Source organism: Bombina bombina, chromosome 6 (assembly GCF_027579735.1).
Source record: "Bombina bombina isolate aBomBom1 chromosome 6, aBomBom1.pri, whole genome shotgun sequence".
Lineage (NCBI taxonomy): Eukaryota > Metazoa > Chordata > Amphibia > Anura > Bombinatoridae > Bombina > Bombina bombina.
This window is the reverse complement of record NC_069504.1, coordinates 913,245,580-913,264,893: the sequence shown is the minus strand read 5'-3', so window position 1 is coordinate 913,264,893 and position 19,314 is coordinate 913,245,580. Positions and strand designations below refer to the sequence as shown.

Genomic DNA, 19,314 nt, shown 5'->3' with positions numbered 1-19,314 from the left:
AGGCTGCTAGAATATTGTTGTAGAGAGAAGATTTACAATTTATACTTAAATATTAAGCAGAATATGACCATACTAGACAGCACATAAGATGGCAACACGGGACACTATAATTTTACCTCAATAAGTTTATTTGCATGTTCACGAAACACTTGGGCATATTCTTTAACTTCTTTCTCATTTCCATTCTTTGCTGCTTCAATCAACACAAGCAGTGGCACATTGGTCTCCAGAAAAGAGTCAGAAACATGGTCCATAACAGCCTTACGCAGCTAAAAGGGACAAAACAAAATAACTTTACATTTAGCATTGTGGGTAAATTTTGAACAAACCCAATGGAAAACACCCCCACTTCTGGCCTTGTTTATAATAAGAAAAAAAAAATGTAGTCTGTTCTAATAGACCGTGCAGGTGTTCAGCATTAGTCAGACACTGCCAAGTACAGCAAAGCAAGGAAAACAAAATTTAGTCTGCATTAACAGGCTGACTTGATGGAACGCCCACCTGGCGTCACTGCACAACAGATGTAGAACACTGACTGGCTTCTCTCTAATGCAGCCATTGATCTGATGTCAGAAAAATAGACATGAAAAACAAAATCGTGTCACAAAGTTTCTATTTTGCAGATATAAAAATTGCCAGTGGTTTGTGTGGCAATTGATCATCAGGTCAAATGATTCTGCAAAGAAAATGAGTGATCATTCTAACACAAAATACTACATAACAAGAAATTCATAATTATAAAAAAAAAAAATTAAATACTGGAAAGATAACTAAGTCCATAATTACAAATCTTCTATTCTTCTGAATGAGTTTCACAAAGGGCCATAATAGTTGAAGATAATAACATGCTCTAGTTTGTTAGAGCATGTCATTTTAAGACTATCGACCCCACACTACTGTGTTTCCTCCTTGCAAAAGGGTTAAACAGTAGAAGCAGAGCACTGCTGGTGCCGAGCAAAAAACTTAGCTGATCCAATCATCAATGCTAGTCAAATGAATCAGATGTGTAATTAGCACTGAAAACTAAATAAGCGTCAGTTTCCACTCAGGACCCGCAGTGCTCTGCAGGTCCTGAGCGGCACTTCTACTGTGAGAGTTTATCCACTTTACAAGGGTTAAACACAAAGTAGTGGAGGGTTGAGGTTCTTGAAAAATTAAATGCTCTAATGAATTAGAAAATGTATTGTTTTTCTATTATGGCCTTCAAGCAAGAACATTTATTATGCAGAATTTAAATGTGCTAAAGTATCCCATAAGCATAGACATTACATTTGTAACAAACTTCTGTAGTAGTTTAAAATAAAATAAAATGATATCTTGGATAACAGATTACTATTGCTTTATTGGATTTATTTTATTGGTCATAAAGTCTATGATGCAGGTGTTTGAGTTACCTGTCTACGTAAGTCTCTGGTCTTTCTTGTCATTTTGTCTATAGCAGAATTGAGCGCATCACTTCTCTCTTTACGTCCAGTCTGTAAAATAAAAATAGGAATATAGTGAAATGTACATATTTAATATGGATTAGTATACAAATTAGAAATTGAAAATCATTCATGCAAGCAACTGTAAAGCAAGATGGGATAGCTTACGTGTAAAACGACATGCTTCTGAAAGCTGTATGCAACAGCACAGTATGCAATTTACAGAATAAAAAAAATGCTATTTAAAAATGCTACTTTGAAGACGTTACATAAAATATATTTACCATAATAAAAAAGTATCAGGAATTTTCCATATATTTAATTGTAATTTATTCTATGTTAAAATGCATCTCCCTTACTAAATTTTTCTTGAGAGCAAAGTTAAAAGCATGCAGAAGAGGGCAGTCTTTGTTAATTAACACATCTGAATAATTTGGATGGAGAATTTGGAAACCAAGCTATTTTTAGCTTTGCATTTGAAATTGGAAGCATTTAACAGATGCTCAGATGCATAATATGAATTTATTTTTTAAATTAGATTTAAAAGTACATAAAAAAAAAATGTAATAGTACAAAATGATGCAGTGTAATCAGGAGTGCAAAGACATAACTGAAATACAGTGATCTTTGTGTATCTATGAATTGTTCTACTTTGGATCAAATCAAGACAACTGTGCAACTATTTGCAGTTAGGTAATTAGCATGATGCTCTAAGACCAGCAGATCTTGTAAGAAATCAAAACAAATAGGGACGTCACAGGGTGACATCAGCTCATCCACGGTGTGTGTGGCTGCAGCATAGAAGCAAAGCTCTACAGCACAGCTTCCTTTCAGTGACTGCACATTAGCGACTTTAGAAGCAAATCTGCAGTAAAAAGCCATCTGTCATCAACAAGTTAAAGAAGATCAAGCCTCTACAAAAACAATGAAGGATCGTTTAAATGAACAACAGAATGGACAGAAAAAGAAAATGTAGTGCTTTTTGTGTAATGCACCTGCAGATCGCTGAAACATAATGAGCTCCAAAGACACACTCAAGGCATCAGTAGCACACAGAGAAATGAATTACGGAGATTAAAAGAAAACCTGAATAATTGAAGACTGCCTAGTTTTGCAGCAATATTTTAAGAAATAAAAACTGAATGCTGTCTCTGATGTTCTCAAAAGAATGGGTAAGTTACTGTAAAGGTTTTTTGCTATTCAATATTTGCCTATCAGTTTAAATTTAGGAAAAAAAATATATACATTTAAACAAAATTATTAATCAGTGTGAAAACAGATTGTCATATTTAGATTGCCTAACTTAAAAGGTTATTATATTTATATTTTAAAAATGCTTTTTTGTGCTTGCATGCGTTCTACGTAAAAATAAATATATACAGAAACCCCACATGCTACATTCACTTAATGATTTAACATGATAATTCAACTAACAATCTTATTTTCACAAATTCCATTCTGCAGGCTTGCATTTCAAGTGGCCATTATGGGTACCTATGCTGGCAGCACTGTTTGCTTGGAGTGTTATTTTAAAAAACATGCCTGTCATGGGTATAGCTTGTACATTAACATGCAGGTGTGAAAAACTGCTCGTTTACTGTGACTCAAAGGGCTTCCATTTCATACCAAACGTTGACCAGAACTCTCTCGGTTTGTCATTGAGGCATAATTTTATTCTTGAACTTCAGAAGCACCAATTTTTAAATTTCAGCCAACTTACATGGCTTCATTTAGATTATAACCAGATCGAAAATATACAGGAGGAATCATTTCAAGGACTCTACAAACTTAATGAATTGATTTTAAGATCAAACAAAATCTCTTATTTGCCAAATGCTACTTTTAGTCAGTTACTTAATCTCCAAATTTTAGACCTGTCTTTCAACCAATTAACATCTCTGAACACAGAATTATTTCATGGCCTTCGGAAATTGCAAAGCATGCACTTGCGTGCAAATTCTCTCAGAACTATACCAGTCCGAGTGTTCTGGGACTGTCGAAGTCTGGAGTTTTTGGATATAAGTTGGAATCGCATAAGAAGTTTGTCACGAAATGGTTTTGCAGGATTAATCAAGTTAAGAGAACTACACTTGGAAAACAACCATCTTTCAAAAATTAATTTCGCTCATTTCATGCGGTTAATAAGCCTACAAACATTGTTTTTACAGCAAAATAAAATTAACAGCTTGACATGCAGTATGAACTGGACCTGGGACACACTACAAAAGTTGGACTTGACAGAAAATGAAATTAAAAGTTTGGATATTAAAGTTTTTGAAACATTGCCTTCTCTTAAAATATTACTTATAAATAATAACAAGCTTCAATATTTGAATATTAGCTTCTTACAATCACTTAAGTCCTTAATTACAATTGGTCTATCAGGTAACATTTGGGATTGCAACTGGAGAATATGTCCATTAGCTATTTGGCTTGGTGATTTCAAGGGAAAACTGGAGCACTCTGTACACTGTTACAGTCCGGACTATGCTCAAGGGGAAGATATTGTAGACGCAGCTTACGGATTTCAGCTATGTTGGAATATATCTACAAGTGTAACATCAATGGTGTCAAGTATCAAAGCCCTTACAACCCAATCTACAGCAAGACCCAAGCCAACTGAACTGGAGGAAAAAGAAATGGCAACCACCGCAATCATTATAGATATGACAGAACATTATTCTGAACTAGACACTGCCATTTTCACTCAACAGGTAATTACTGGGACAATGGCATTGTTATTCTCTTTCTTTTTTGTAGTCTTTATTGTATTTATCTCCAGAAAGTGTTGCCAGCCTACTTTAAGGAAAATTAGGCAATGCTCCGTTTTACAAAACCACAAACATGTCCGATCACACTCACTGTCAGGTACATCCCAACAAGGAGGATATTATGATTATGAGACTACTCCCGAAGGTCCTTTTATAATCATTAATGGATATGGACAATGTAAATGCCAACAGTTTCGCTACAAAGAATGTGAAGTGTAGTTTTTACATGTTTACCTTAATTATTCTTGATATTCCATCACTTTTTTTCTAATCAGTATAATTTATATTCCAGTACCTGACACCAAACTTCACACAGATATTACTAATAAACAAAAGTACAAATAAACACTTTGTGCGTTTTTTTTGTTGTTGCTACTTTAAAAAAAAATTTAAAAAAAAGGGGAGCAGTGAACCATCATTTTTTTCTAAGTCAAACGATCCAGAATTGATACAAAAATAGAATTCTACTATGCAAGTAAGAATGGCACATACAAAACATGTCAAAAGAGCAGTTACTGTTCCTACCTTAAAGGGATATGAAACCCACATTTCATGATTCAGATAAAGCATTTTAACCAACTTTCTAATTTACTTCTATTAACAATGTTTCTTTGTTCTCTTGGTATCTTTTGTAGAAAAGCAGGGTGTATGCTTAGGAGATGGCCCATTTCTGGAGCACTATATGGTAGCAGTTTTGCATGAATGTTATAAAGCACTAGATGGCAGCACTATTTCATGCTATATAGTGCTCCAGATGCCTACCTAGGTATCTCTTCAACACAGAATATCATGGGAATGAAGCAAATTTCATAATAGAAGCAAATTGGAAAGTGTTTATTTTTTAATGGTATGCTCTGAATCACAAAAGAACATTTTTGGGTTTCATCTCCCTTTAAAACAGATGCACTCACAACCTGGCAGTGAATAAAGCTGGATCTAGTGGGTTGTGCTACAGCTTTGATTGGTTGCCAAGACCTGGGGACATCTCTTTAGGTTTTAAAGGGACAGTCAACACTAAAACTGTTATTGTTTAAAAAGATAGACAACACCTTTACTACCCATTCCCCAGCTTTGCACAACCAACATTGTTTTATTAATATACTTTATAACATTTAAACCTCTAAATGTCAGCCTGTTTCTAAGCCACTACAGACAGCCTCAACACATGCTTTTTTATTTGCTTTTCACAACAGGAGACTGCTACTTCATGTAGGCCATATAGATAACAGTGTGCTTATGCCCGTTGCGTTATTTAAGAGTCAGCACAACAGCACTAATTGGCTAAAATGCAAGTCACTAGATAATAAATAAAAAGTCATGTGATCAGGGGGCTGTCAGAAGATGCTTAGATACAAGGTAATAAGAGGTAAAAATATTATCTATCTTTTAAAACAATAAAAATTCTGATGTAGACTGCCCCTTTAAAGGAACAGTTTACTCAAAAATTTTCTCCCCTTTAATTTGTTCCCAATGATCCACTTTACCTGCTGGAGTGTATTAAATTGTTTACAAGTAGCTCCTTTACCCTTATATTGGCATTTGAAATTGTTAATTTAGCATGTGGTATCCCCACCTATTCTGAAAGTTTGTGGCCGCGCGTACCAGCTATAGATAAGCTTTGTAAACACAGCCAGCAGAAGAAATTACACTCCCAGTGCGATATAGCAGAGATAAGGTAATAAAATGTTGATTTTCCATTGTTCTCTCAAAGTACTGGTGAATGTTTTAAGGACAGATATAAGATAAAGAAGCAGGTATATGTGCACAATGTGATACAGTAATGAGATCTGATTATACCTACAAGCTCAACCCATTTTATTAGGTTGTGGCTTCAAAACACAAAATCAGAGCTTTAATATACACAAATAAGCCTTAAAAAGCAAATTTTCATACATTTTTTACTCTGCAGTTGGTAAAAAAAGCAATTGTAAACACATTAAGGGAAAAAATATTTTACAGTATACTGTCCCTTTAACTTTGCTGACCAAATTAGGTCTGGCAGCATATACTAGTATGTCAACACCTCTGGGCAGATAAAGGGATTTATTTAATACACAGATTTTTAAAACCTTTAGAATACTTTTAGAAAACAGTCACATTTTATTCAAATTAACAAATTTGAATTTACTGCAAAACATTTCTTGCATAATAAATATGAGAAAAAGTAATTGACATTTTTAGGTTAAATTATGCACATTAATTTTCTGGCACAATTTTATAAAAAAGTAAAAGCCTGACATGCAAATGGTAACATTACAAAAACGAATAGTTGCAAGCAGGAAAATCCAACCTAAAGTACAAGAGCACTGCACAGTGCCATAGTAATAAACTGTTTTATATGGAATAGGCCCAACTTGGAAATTATTATTTTTTATTTTAGTATTAGTTGCTTAAATATTGAGGAAATAAGTGAAAAGTTTTAGATTTTATGAAGCTACGGGGCAGCACTTTTGTGGCTATATTTATAAGAAGCTTAGTTATTTTTGAAGTATTATGCAGGTATATAATGGGAGATTTAGCCCAAGGAGCTTACATTCAGGGGGGGCGATGATGACAATGAGCTTACAGTTTAGAGGCAACTCGGAACCTTAAAGGCAATAGCAAACTAAATTAATTTATGTTGGCTTTCAGCACTAAGTATTCTGTTTGGGGAAGTATTTTTTCAAGAAATTTGTGTATGGGGCATTTTAGATATAGCGCAGCGATAGATGTAGTGTGTGTGCACGCATGTGATTGTGTGTGACTGTGTGTATGGGGGGGGGGGGGGCAGAATTTTCAGTGCCTAGAGCAGAACAAAATCTAAATACACCACTGGTGCCGCAAGGTTGTAACTTAGAGCAGATAAGGAAAACATGAGACCAGCTAGGTTCAGATATCAATAGGTTACTAGAATGAGCAAATAATGACTTTGTGGAACATTGGTGTGGTAGGCTTGTAAAGTTTGAAACTGCACTTCCAATTGTTGCAGATTAAGAAACTCAAGAACTTTCAGAGTTAAAAGAAAAATAGAGGGCCGCAATAGTCAAGAAAATAAATGCTCTAATTTGTTAGAACATGTAATTTAAATCAACCCTACGCTACTACAAAGGGGCTAAACACATAGAAGTGACGCGTGGGACTAGTGGTGCACTGCAGATCCTGAGTGGAATCCGTAGTTGATCCAATCATATGAATCAGATGTGCAACAAAGCGCTGCAGATTGGATCAGTGGCAGTTTCTGCTTGGGATCAGCAGTGCACCACGGGTTCCCGAAAAGCAATTATGTGTGTAGCCTCTTTTTAGGAGTAAACACACAGGAGCATAGGGTTAATAGTCAAATTACATACCAGAACGAGTAAAAGCATGTCATTTTTCAATTATGGACCTTTAAAAACACTAAGCAAATGCTAGAAATAATTATATATTTAAAGTTATAATAAATCCCAGTGTTTAAAAAATGCTAGGATTTACCATCACAATAAAGACTAACAGTTATCACTTTATAATAAAGTGTGATAAAAACTTACCCTTTTTTTCAATAAGGTGACATTTCCACCAATAGCCATGCTAGTCATGTGGCATTGTTCTGTATGCTAGCACAGCTTTTAGTTTAGAGGTGGAAACATCAGCTCAGAACGCTGTGCCGTGGGTGGACGAAGCTGCTGAGCTTAGCAAGGAGACCGCGGCACAGAAAGGTTAAGTTTTAATCCCACTTTTTTTTTAATAAAGTGATGAGTGAAAGTCTTATTAATTTTAGTAAAGGTAAAGTCTAGCTAGGATTTGCCATCACTTTAAAGAGAACACTAGCATGAGAACAAAAATTCAGATCTATTTTGTAAATTCTATTAGTTAAAATATTGGGGGGTGGGGGGGGGGGGGGGGTTGATAATTGTAAAGTTTTATTATCCCTAAAGCAATGTGCTTAGAATACCATCTCTGCTGAGGCAAATTAGGGACTGTTGTAACCGAGTCACTACTAAAGACATGCAATAATCTCTTTTGTTAGCAAACAAATGCAGAGTATGACCGCCGCCAGCAGCATTTGGCCATTTTGGAGCCAAATTTATTTTTGTGAAAGTGCAACACTCTAAGATGTGTGCAAATCCAGATCTTAGTGTCTTGCACTTTCACAAAAAGAAATCTGGCTCCAAAAATAGCCGAATGCTGCTGGCGGCGGCCATACTCGGCATTGATTTGTTAACGAGACGAACGGACATCCCTAGTCACTGCAGTGTGCAACAATTGACTGAGGAATATACCAGTGTAGAGTCTGGTATCTGCACTTACATTTCTAACAGGAACTGGAATGCCTACAATATTAATTTAAATTAGAGGAAACACGGACAAAAGTAAAATAATGAAATTATATTCTCAAGGGGTTTAATGATCCTTTAAAATACAGGAAAAAGGTGCCAAAAAAAAAAGTATAATGCATAGTGTTTTTTACTACACAATCATTTTATATTGCACATACAGTTTAATCTGCTTTCAACTGAAGAAGGCCAACTATTTTTAGGTCAATAAACTGCTATTCAGCAAGTCCCAACCTTCTCAAAACCAATGTAACATACTAACAAAATGTCAAATAACATATGTGAACAAACCCTAAATGTGCATCAGATCACAGCAACCATAAACTCATCATAACCCATGATATTTCTTTTTAGAAAACACCATTTTTAAATCAGTTTATATGTATCTTTTAACTAATTAGATGTGTTTGTTGATTGACTCCACAAATTAATAGAAAACATCAGCAGTTTTAATATTCCTGCCCATAACCATAAGTCAGGAAGGGTTTACACAGTTTGAAGGAAGCTTTTTTTTTTTTTTTTAATTAAAAAGTGTCATGTCTGCTATATTTTATACATCTCCACAGGTACATCAATTTAAAGGGACAGTCAACACCAGAATTATTGTTGTTTTAAAAGATAGATAACCCCTTTATTACCCATTTCCAAGTTTTGCATAACCAACAGTTATAATACACTTTTTACCTCTGTGATTACTTTGTATCTAAACATCTTCTGACAGCCCCCTGATCACATGACATTTTATTTATTATCTATTGACTTTTATTTTAGCCAATTAGTGCAGTGTCTGCCACAATTCACGGGCGTGCTCACAATGTTATCTATGGGGTTTACTTGAACTAGCTCTCCCCTGCTGTGAAAAGCAAATACAAAAGCATGCGATTAGAGGCGGCCTTCAAGGGCTTAGCAATTATCATATGAGCCTTCCTAGGTCTAGCTTTCAACTAAGAATACCAAAAGAACAAAGCAAAATTGGTGATAAAAGTAAATTGGAAAGTTGTTTAAAATGGCATGCCCTATTTGAAACATGAAAGTTTTTTTGGGACTTGACTGTCCCTTTAAGGAGGTTTGCACCTACTTAAAAGGTCATTAAAATTAGATAAAACTGCAATAAGAAAATGCTGTAATGCATTAGAATATAACATTGTTTAACTGGGTTTATCCCCTTTGCAGGGGTTAAGGGATAGTGTCTCAATGGGTTTAAAAAGATAAGATAATTGTGTGTAGATACAGAGAGAGAAGCTAATTATATCTGTTCTCCATGTAAGGTAAGCCCATTTGTTTGGGTTGTGGTTTTAATTAGCAGAAACAGCTACTTCATATACAAAAAGTAAACCAAAAGGAGCAATTTTCCATACATTTAAAACTCTGCAGCTGGTAAACAAATATATACAGCTCTGGCAAACATTAAAGGGATACTATACCCTAACAGGCCACATTTTGAGGATATCTGAACTAAAGCACAGGTGAAACAATCAGCTGAGTAGTAAATATGGTTATTTTACCTGCTCTCATCCAAGGTAATCCTGAAAACCTGGCCTGTTTGGGAGGCTTGAGTACAGGTTTGAAAACTAGTGAAATATTAAGCAACTTTTTAATTTACTCCTATTATAAATTATTCTTGCTATCTTTATTTGAAAAAGCAGGAATCTAAGCTTAGGAGCCGACCCATTTTTGGTTCAGTACCCTGGATAGCACTTACATGCAATAAAACCACCTTTATTCAAATCCAGAGAGTGCATTTGCCTTTACATTAGACTATATTTGTTGTTGCTGCACCCTGGTCCCAAGAAATTGAGTTTGAGTGTAACCCGCTGCATATTTATAAATACACGCACGCCTTCTGTTAGGCAGAACAGAACTATTCCTCATGTCTCTAACTTTTCAATACCAATATCCTTACTGGATTTAAAATGGTGGAGATGTTTAAAAAGGAAAATGATAAAATTATAATAAGGAATTTATATACATACACAAGAATGCAGCATTTTAATTATGTTCCATAGCATGAAATACTTTACTGGGCTTTCTCAGTTATGTAAAGAGGTATTGAATATTCAACTCAAAACAAACACTACAAATATGTAAGAACCAAGAGAATAATCTCAAAATGTCTTGCCCAAGAAGATATTTGCTCTATAAAATGTCCACAAACACAATATATATAAGCAAAATACATTTTCCACTAATTTAGGTGTTCAAATGTTTGAGAGATTTACATGGAGTGTATAATCAGCTATTCTTCAATGGGACCCATCTGGTCCATGGAAAACACTTAGAATTGCCATTAGACCATCTGTTATATTGCCCTTAAGCTTGACAATAATGCTTAGCATGTCCAGTTTTTGCAAAGCAAATGGTGTTATTGAATTATAGCATTTACTGTAACACTGCAATTTTAAATTAGAACACAACAAGCTCAAAAGCCAAAAGTGTGCCACATTTAAAGTGAAACGGTTACATAATTTTTGGAATGAAGCCATCTTGGAATTGTTCAATCTTAACACCTACAATAACATTACACTATGTCATCTAAAACATTTACTTTTTTGTGAGGGTATATAAGCAAAACATGTTAAAGGGTTATAGAAATTAATGCTCAAATAAGTCTGGCAGCCAAAAATGTGTCTCATGAACTTCAGAAACTTCCTTCCTCCTCTATAAAAAGGAAATATCTAAAAAAGGCATCATTTTATACCTTTCCATTCATTTTCTTTTTTAAGCTTCTAGAAAATGTTTCAAACTATAAAACAGGTTAAAAAATATCAGCAAGAGGGAGAGAGGAAAGGGACTTACATTTCCCATGTACTCTGAAAGCAGGTCTTGCAAAGCTTGTCGAACTGAATTACATTCAGCCACTATACGTTCCCGACGGTCATCACGTGTGCAGGACGAATCTGCCATTAGGGCTGCTCCACTGATTATGCTCTCTAGGCGTTCCTCCAGGGAAGGCCTAAATCGTTCTTCACTGAAGCTGTAAGGATCCACAATGATTTGTGTCTAAAAAATAAAAGTTAAGTAATAATGAATAAATTTACTGGCAACAAAAGAATATACACACATTTATTCTAGAGGCTATAGCTCCTGTAAGAGAGGAGAGGGGAAATACCATGGAACAATGGTATGTATATTAAAGGGATTACCCTGTTATACCTTAGATTTATCAATTAAAACTCCACTAAAGTGATGAAAAAAACAAAAAAAACACTATCACCAAAGACCCAAATAACCAAGTATTTAATGTAAATATCCCTCAAGTGCACCTAATGGTCATATCTAATAAGTTATGTGTTCGTGAACAAAAGAGCATAGGGAATTTTTCAAGAAGACATAAATCACCGTTCTGATTAGTCTGGAGTGATTTTAATCCACTACTGAGGTGTCAGAGGTTAGAAAGCTGCGATTGTATAAGCAAGTCTGCCACTACAAAGGCACTAAAATTACAAATGCAGCTTTAAAAAACAGAATTTATGTTTACCTGATAAATTACTTTCTCCAACGGTGTGTCCGGTCCACGGCGTCATCCTTACTTGTGGGGATATTCTCTTCCCCAACAGGAAATGGCAAAGAGCCCAGCAAAGCTGGTCACATGATCCCTCCTAGGCTCCGCCTACCCCAGTCATTCGACCGACGTAAAGGAGGAATATTTGCATAGGAGAAACCATATGATACCGTGGTGACTGTAGTTAAAGAAAATAAATTATCAGACCTGATTAAAAAAACCAGGGCGGGCCGTGGACCGGACACACCGTTGGAGAAAGTAATTTATCAGGTAAACATAAATTCTGTTTTCTCCAACATAGGTGTGTCCGGTCCACGGCGTCATCCTTACTTGTGGGAACCAATACCAAAGCTTTAGGACACGGATGAAGGGAGGGAGCAAATCAGGTCACCTAAATGGAAGGCACCACGGCTTGCAAAACCTTTCTCCCAAAAATAGCCTCAGAAGAAGCAAAAGTATCAAACTTGTAAAATTTGGTAAAAGTGTGCAGTGAAGACCAAGTCGCTGCCCTACATATCTGATCAACAGAAGCCTCGTTCTTGAAGGCCCATGTGGAAGCCACAGCCCTAGTGGAATGAGCTGTGATTCTTTCAGGAGGCTGCCGTCCGGCAGTCTCATAAGCCAATCTGATGATGCTTTTAATCCAAAAAGAGAGAGAGGTAGAAGTTGCTTTTTGACCTCTCCTTTTACCAGAATAAACAACAAACAAGGAAGATGTTTGTCTAAAATCCTTTGTAGCATCTAAATAGAATTTTAGAGCGCGAACAACATCCAAATTGTGCAACAAACGTTCCTTCTTTGAAACTGGATTCGGACACAAAGAAGGCACGACTATCTCCTGGTTAATGTTTTTGTTAGAAACAACTTTCGGAAGAAAACCAGGTTTAGTACGTAAAACCACCTTATCTGCATGGAACACCAGATAAGGAGGAGAACACTGCAGAGCAGATAATTCTGAAACTCTTCTAGCAGAAGAAATTGCAACCAAAAACAAAACTTTCCAAGATAATAACTTAATATCAACGGAATGTAAGGGTTCAAACGGAACCCCCTGAAGAACTGAAAGAACTAAGTTGAGACTCCAAGGAGGAGTCAAAGGTTTATAAACAGGCTTGATTCTAACCAGAGCCTGAACAAAGGCTTGAACATCTGGCACAGCTGCCAGCTTTTTGTGAAGTAACACAGACAAGGCAGAAATCTGTCCCTTCAAGGAACTTGCAGATAATCCTTTCTCCAATCCTTCTTGAAGAAAGGATAGAATCTTAGGAATTTTTACCTTGTCCCAAGGGAATCCTTTAGATTCACACCAACAGATATATTTTTTCCATATTTTGTGGTAAATTTTTCTAGTTACAGGCTTTCTGGCCTGAACAAGAGTATCAATAACAGAATCTGAGAACCCTCGTTTTGATAAGATCAAGCGTTCAATCTCCAAGCAGTCAGTTGGAGTGAGACCAGATTCGGATGTTCGAACGGACCTTGAACAAGAAGGTCTCGTCTCAAAGGTAGCTTCCATGGTGGAGCCGATGACATATTCACCAGATCTGCATACCAAGTCCTGCGTGGCCACGCAGGAGCTATCAAGATCACCGATGCCCTCTCCTGATTGATCCTGGCTACCAGCCTGGGGATGAGAGGAGACGGCGGGAATACATAAGCTAGTTTGAAGGTCCAAGGTGCTACTAGTGCATCTACTAGAGTCGCCTTGGGATCCCTGGATCTGGACCCGTAGCAAGGAACCTTGAAGTTCTGACGAGAGGCCATCAGATCCATGTCTGGAATGCCCCACAGTTGAGTAATTTGGGCAAAGATTTCCGGATGGAGTTCCCACTCCCCCGGATGTAATGTCTGACGACTCAGAAAATCCGCTTCCCAATTTTCCACTCCTGGGATGTGGATTGCAGACAAGTGGCAGGAGTGAGTCTCCGCCCATTGAATGATTTTGGTCACTTCTTCCATCGCCAGGGAACTCCTTGTTCCCCCCTGATGGTTGATGTACGCAACAGTCGTCATGTTGTCTGATTGAAACCGTATGAACTTGGCCTTTGCTAGCTGAGGCCAAGCCTTGAGAGCATTGAGTATCGCTCTCAGTTCCAGAATATTTATCGGTAGAAGAGATTCTTCCCGAGACCAAAGACCCTGAGCTTTCAGGGGTCCCCAGACCGCGCCCCAGCCCATCAGACTGGCGTCGGTCGTGACAATGACCCACTCTGGTCTGCGGAAGTTCATCCCTTGTGACAGGTTGTCCAGGGACAGCCACCAACGGAGTGAATCTCTGGTCCTCTGATTTACTTGTATCGTCGGAGACAAGTCTGTATAGTCCCCATTCCACTGACTGAGCATGCACAGTTGTAATGGTCTTAGATGAATGCGCGCAAAAGGAACTATGTCCATTGCCGCTACCATCAAACCTATTACTTCCATGCACTGCGCTATGGAAGGAAGAGGAACGGAATGAAGTATTTGACAAGAGTTTAGAAGTTTTGTTTTTCTGGCCTCTGTCAGAAAAATCCTCATTTCTAAGGAGTCTATTATTGTTCCCAAGAAGGGAACCCTTGTTGACGGAGATAGAGAACTCTTTTCTACGTTCACTATCCATCCGTGAGATCTGAGAAAGGCCAGGACTATGTCCGTGTGAGCCTTTGCTTGAGGAAGGGACGACGCTTGAATCAGAATGTCGTCCAAGTAAGGTACTACTGCAATGCCCCTTGGTCTTAGCACCGCTAGAAGGGACCCTAGTACCTTTGTGAAAATCCTTGGAGCAGTGGCTAATCCGAAAGGAAGTGCCACGAACTGGTAATGCTTGTCCAGGAATGCGAACCTTAGGAACCGATGATGTTCCTTGTGGATAGGAATATGTAGATACGCATCCTTTAAATCCACCGTGGTCATGAATTGACCTCCCTGGATGGAAGGAAGAATTGTTCGAATGGTTTCCATTTTGAACGATGGAACCTTGAGAAACTTGTTTAGGATCTTGAGATCTAAGATTGGTCTGAAAGTTCCCTCTTTTTTGGGAACTACGAACAGATTGGAGTAGAACCCCATCCCTTGTTCTCCTAATGGAACAGGATGAATCACTCCCATTTTTAACAGGTCTTCTACACAATGTAAGAATGCCTGTTTTTTTATGTGGTCTGAAGACAATTGAGACCTGTGGAACCTCCCCCTTGGGGGAAGCCCCTTGAATTCCAGAAGATAACCTTGGGAGACTATTTCTAGTGCCCAAGGATCCAGAACATCTCTTGCCCAAGCCTGAGCGAAGAGAGAGAGTCTGCCCCCCACCAGATCCGGTCCCGGATCGGGGGCCAACATTTCATGCTGTCTTGGTAGCAGTGGCAGGTTTCTTGGCCTGCTTTCCCTTGTTCCAGCCTTGCATTGGTCTCCAGGCTGGCTTGGCTTGAGAAGTATTACCCTCTTGCTTAGAGGACGTAGCACTTGGGGCTGGTCCGTTTCTACGAAAGGGACGAAAATTAGGTTTATTTTTGGCCTTGAAAGACCTATCCTGAGGAAGGGCGTGGCCCTTACCCCCAGTGATATCAGAGATAATCTCTTTCAAGTCAGGGCCAAACAGCGTTTTCCCCTTGAAAGGAATGTTAAGCAATTTGTTCTTGGAAGACGCATCCGCTGACCAAGATTTCAACCAAAGCGCTCTGCGCGCCACAATAGCAAACCCAGAATTTTTCGCCGCTAACCTAGCCAATTGCAAAGTGGCGTCTAGGGTGAAAGAATTAGCCAATTTGAGAGCACGGATTCTGTCCATAATCTCCTCATAAGGAGGAGAATCACTAGTGATCGCCTTTTCTAGCTCATCGAACCAGAAACACGCGGCTGTAGTGACAGGGACAATGCATGAAATTGGTTGTAGAAGGTAACCTTGCTGAACAAACATCTTTTTAAGCAAACCTTCTAATTTTTTATCCATAGGATCTTTGAAAGCACAACTATCTTCTATGGGTATAGTGGTGCGTTTGTTTAAAGTAGAAACCGCCCCCTCGACCTTGGGGACTGTCTGCCATAAGTCCTTTCTGGGGTCGACCATAGGAAACAATTTTTTAAATATGGGGGGAGGGACGAAAGGTATACCGGGCCTTTCCCATTCTTTATTTACAATGTCCGCCACCCGCTTGGGTATAGGAAAAGCTTCTGGGGGCCCCGGGACCTCTAGGAACTTGTCCATTTTACATAGTTTCTCTGGGATGATCAAATTCTCACAATCATCCAGAGTGGATAACACCTCCTTAAGCAGAGCGCGGAGATGTTCCAACTTAAATTTAAATGTAATCACATCAGGTTCAGCTTGTTGAGAAATTTTCCCTGAATCTGAAATTTCTCCCTCAGACAAAACCTCCCTGGCCCCCTCAGACTGGTGTAGGGGCCCTTCAGAAACAATATCATCAGCGTCCTCATGCTCTTCAGTATTATCTAAAACAGAGCAGTCGCGCTTTCGCTGATAAGTGGGCATTTTGGCTAAAATGTTTTTGATAGAATTATCCATTACAGCCGTTAATTGTTGCATAGTAAGGAGTATTGGCGCGCTAGATGTACTAGGGGCCTCCTGAGTGGGCAAGACTGGTGTAGACGGAGGGGATGATGCAGTACCATGCTTACTCCCCTCACTTGAGGATGGAGTATAAAATATGTTTATATATGAATCGATTTAGCCCAGAAAATGTCTACAGTCTTAAAAAGCCCTTGTGAAGCCCTTATTTACTGTCTGTAATAAAAATGGCTTACCGGATCCCATAGGGAAAATGACAGCTTCCAGCATTACATCGTCTTGTTAGAATGTGTCATACCTCAAGCAGCAAAATTCTGCTCACTGTTCCCCCAACTGAAGTTAATTCCTCTCAACAGTCCTGTGTGGAACAGCCATCGATTTTAGTAACGGTTGCTAAAATCATTTTCCTCTTACAAACAGAAATCTTCATCTCTTTTCTGTTTCAGAGTAAATAGTACATACCAGCACTATTTTAAAATAACAAACTCTTGATTGAATAATAAAAACTACAGTTAAACACTAAAAAACTCTAAGCCATCTCCGTGGAGATGTTGCCTGTACAACGGCAAAGAGAATGACTGGGGTAGGCGGAGCCTAGGAGGGATCATGTGACCAGCTTTGCTGGGCTCTTTGCCATTTCCTGTTGGGGAAGAGAATATCCCCACAAGTAAGGATGACGCCGTGGACCGGACACACCTATGTTGGAGAAATTTGCCCCTAAGAATGGTTAAATTAAATCCTCAGATTAACCTTTTTGTGTTATCAATCTTAATAAACAAGGTTCATAATCAAGAAAATTGCTGTACCAGGTTATCAAAAAATGGATTTAAAATAGATACAATTACTTATGGGTGTGCACCATAATTTATTAGATAATTATAAAAAAAAAAGTCTTAAAATGTTACAATTATCGCTCTATTACTAAATATATTTAAAAAAAGCTCACGGTTAAATAACTGAATTACTAGTCTATCAGTTGGGCTAGACAGAAGTACTCTGCTTACTTTTCATTTCCCATTTTTTTTGCTTTGCCTATTTATGCAAACTACAAAATTAACCATCTGCTCTACTTGTAATACTTCATCGGGGGTGAAAAAGAAGAACATTTACATTACATACAAATATGTAAAACAGGTTCATATAAAAAGACATTGTAATTCCATCATTCATTCAATATAGTGCACCGCTTCCTAAACAAGGAAAATTCATACATTCTTTTATCTCCTTGGTTGCCTGAGAGGGGTACAATACACTGCAAACCACTCTGGAAGACAAGGAGTTAAACGTCAAACACGAGGAGTAAATGTTTTGAAAACATAACCAATTAAGGTAATATACAAAAAAAGAAAGACAATGGAAAGTTGTATTGAACACATCTGCTTAACATTGTTCCTAACATTTTATACTTTTTTGCATAATGCAGTTTTGCAAAAAATAAATGTAGCGTTACAAATTGCCTTGCACTAAATGGATCTTTTTGCAACTTATAAGAAAGAAAAAAAAAGTTACTGTGCAAACAAACAACTTTGTTGTGCAGTTGTATAATGTCCACCAGTGCAGCTTAGGAGTAGTCATTCTCAGCCAGTGACCACTCTATACTAGAACATCTTTTAAATAAACAAGCAGAAGACAAACATATACAAAAGGTCTACTGTACTATGAACACTTTAAACCGGTGGAAAAACAATCTACATTTAATAAGCAAGATCTGGGGCTCTTGAGCTCCAATTACTATGCACAAAAGGAGAAATACTCATGTGTAGAGTAAAGCAGACCATTTCTAACATAGAATACTTTTTGCATCATTGCTGGTTTGCAAAAGCTGTCATTAAAATATTCTCACTGCCATAAGGAACGTAAAATCAACTGAGCAAAATTGGCTTTAGTACACTTCGTACAAACATGTACAGCCGTTTGAGACGAAAACCCACCAATCTTATCAAGTGCTGCACACTGACAATGGACAAGCAAGGAAGCACAAAACTGTTAAAGGGCAATGATACCCAAATGTTGAAACACATGAAAGTGATGAAGCATAACTGTAAAAAGTCGATTAGGAAATATCACCTGAACATCTCTATGTAAAAAAGATAGATATTTCACCTCAAAATGTCCTAAGTATTCAAACCCCATTGCAAATGACTAAGCAGCAAATCAGTGGATCTGTCCCGGGACAGCCAAGGGAGTGAGCCTCGTGCACACTCATGTTATTTCCCTATTCAGTTTAAGGAAGTTTACTATGACTGTTGATGCCGATTGGCTGCAGTTCATTTCTTCATTTTTTTTTTACCTGCAGCTGGATAACTGAAAGATAACTTTTTACACAGGACTTACTCTGCTGAGCGGAGGAAATTGTGAGGTAAAATATCTTCCTTTTTAACATAGAGATACTCAGGTGATATTTTCCGGTCAGCTTTTTACAGTTATACGGCATCAGTTTCAAGTGATTTAGCATATGAGTATTATGTCCCTTTAAGTCACTCTAGAATTGACAGCTTAATAGAAGCATTGTTTATAAATGCAAGTATATGTCAAAAAAATTTCATCAAAGCATTTCAATCCTTTAAAAAGGGACAGTATAGTCAAAATTAAAGGGAGACTGTACCCAAAATTTTTCTTTCATGATTCAGATTGAGCATGAAATTTTAAGCAACTTTCTAATTTACTCCTATTATCAAATTGTCTTCATTCTCTTGGTATCTTTATTTGAAATGCAAGAATGTAAGTTTAAATGCCGGCCCATTTTTGGTGAACAACCTGGGTTGTCCTTGCTGATTGGTGGATAAATTCATCCACCAATAAAAAAGTGCTGTACAGAGTACTG

At 37.6% G+C, this 19,314-nt stretch overlaps 2 protein-coding genes across 3 annotated transcripts in view; one reads left to right on the top strand and one right to left on the bottom strand.

Moving 5' to 3' along the window:
• Window positions 1–19,314, bottom strand: part of CTNNA1 (catenin alpha 1) — a 177,369-nt gene that overhangs the window by 44,574 nt on the left and 113,481 nt on the right. For both annotated transcript variants that reach the window (XM_053718551.1, XM_053718552.1), the window contains 3 exons: window positions 11,284–11,487; window positions 1,395–1,475; window positions 117–269 (listed from right to left, as the gene is read on the bottom strand). In XM_053718551.1, coding sequence (XP_053574526.1) covers window positions 117–269; window positions 1,395–1,475; window positions 11,284–11,487 — 438 coding nt within the window. The remainder of the gene's footprint in view (window positions 1–116; window positions 270–1,394; window positions 1,476–11,283; window positions 11,488–19,314) is intronic.
• Window positions 2,593–4,414, top strand: LRRTM2 (leucine rich repeat transmembrane neuronal 2). The gene is made up of 2 exons (XM_053716275.1): window positions 2,593–2,596; window positions 2,889–4,414. The coding sequence occupies exons 1-2, from the start codon at window positions 2,593–2,595 to the stop codon at window positions 4,412–4,414; spliced, it is 1,530 nt and encodes a 509-aa protein (XP_053572250.1).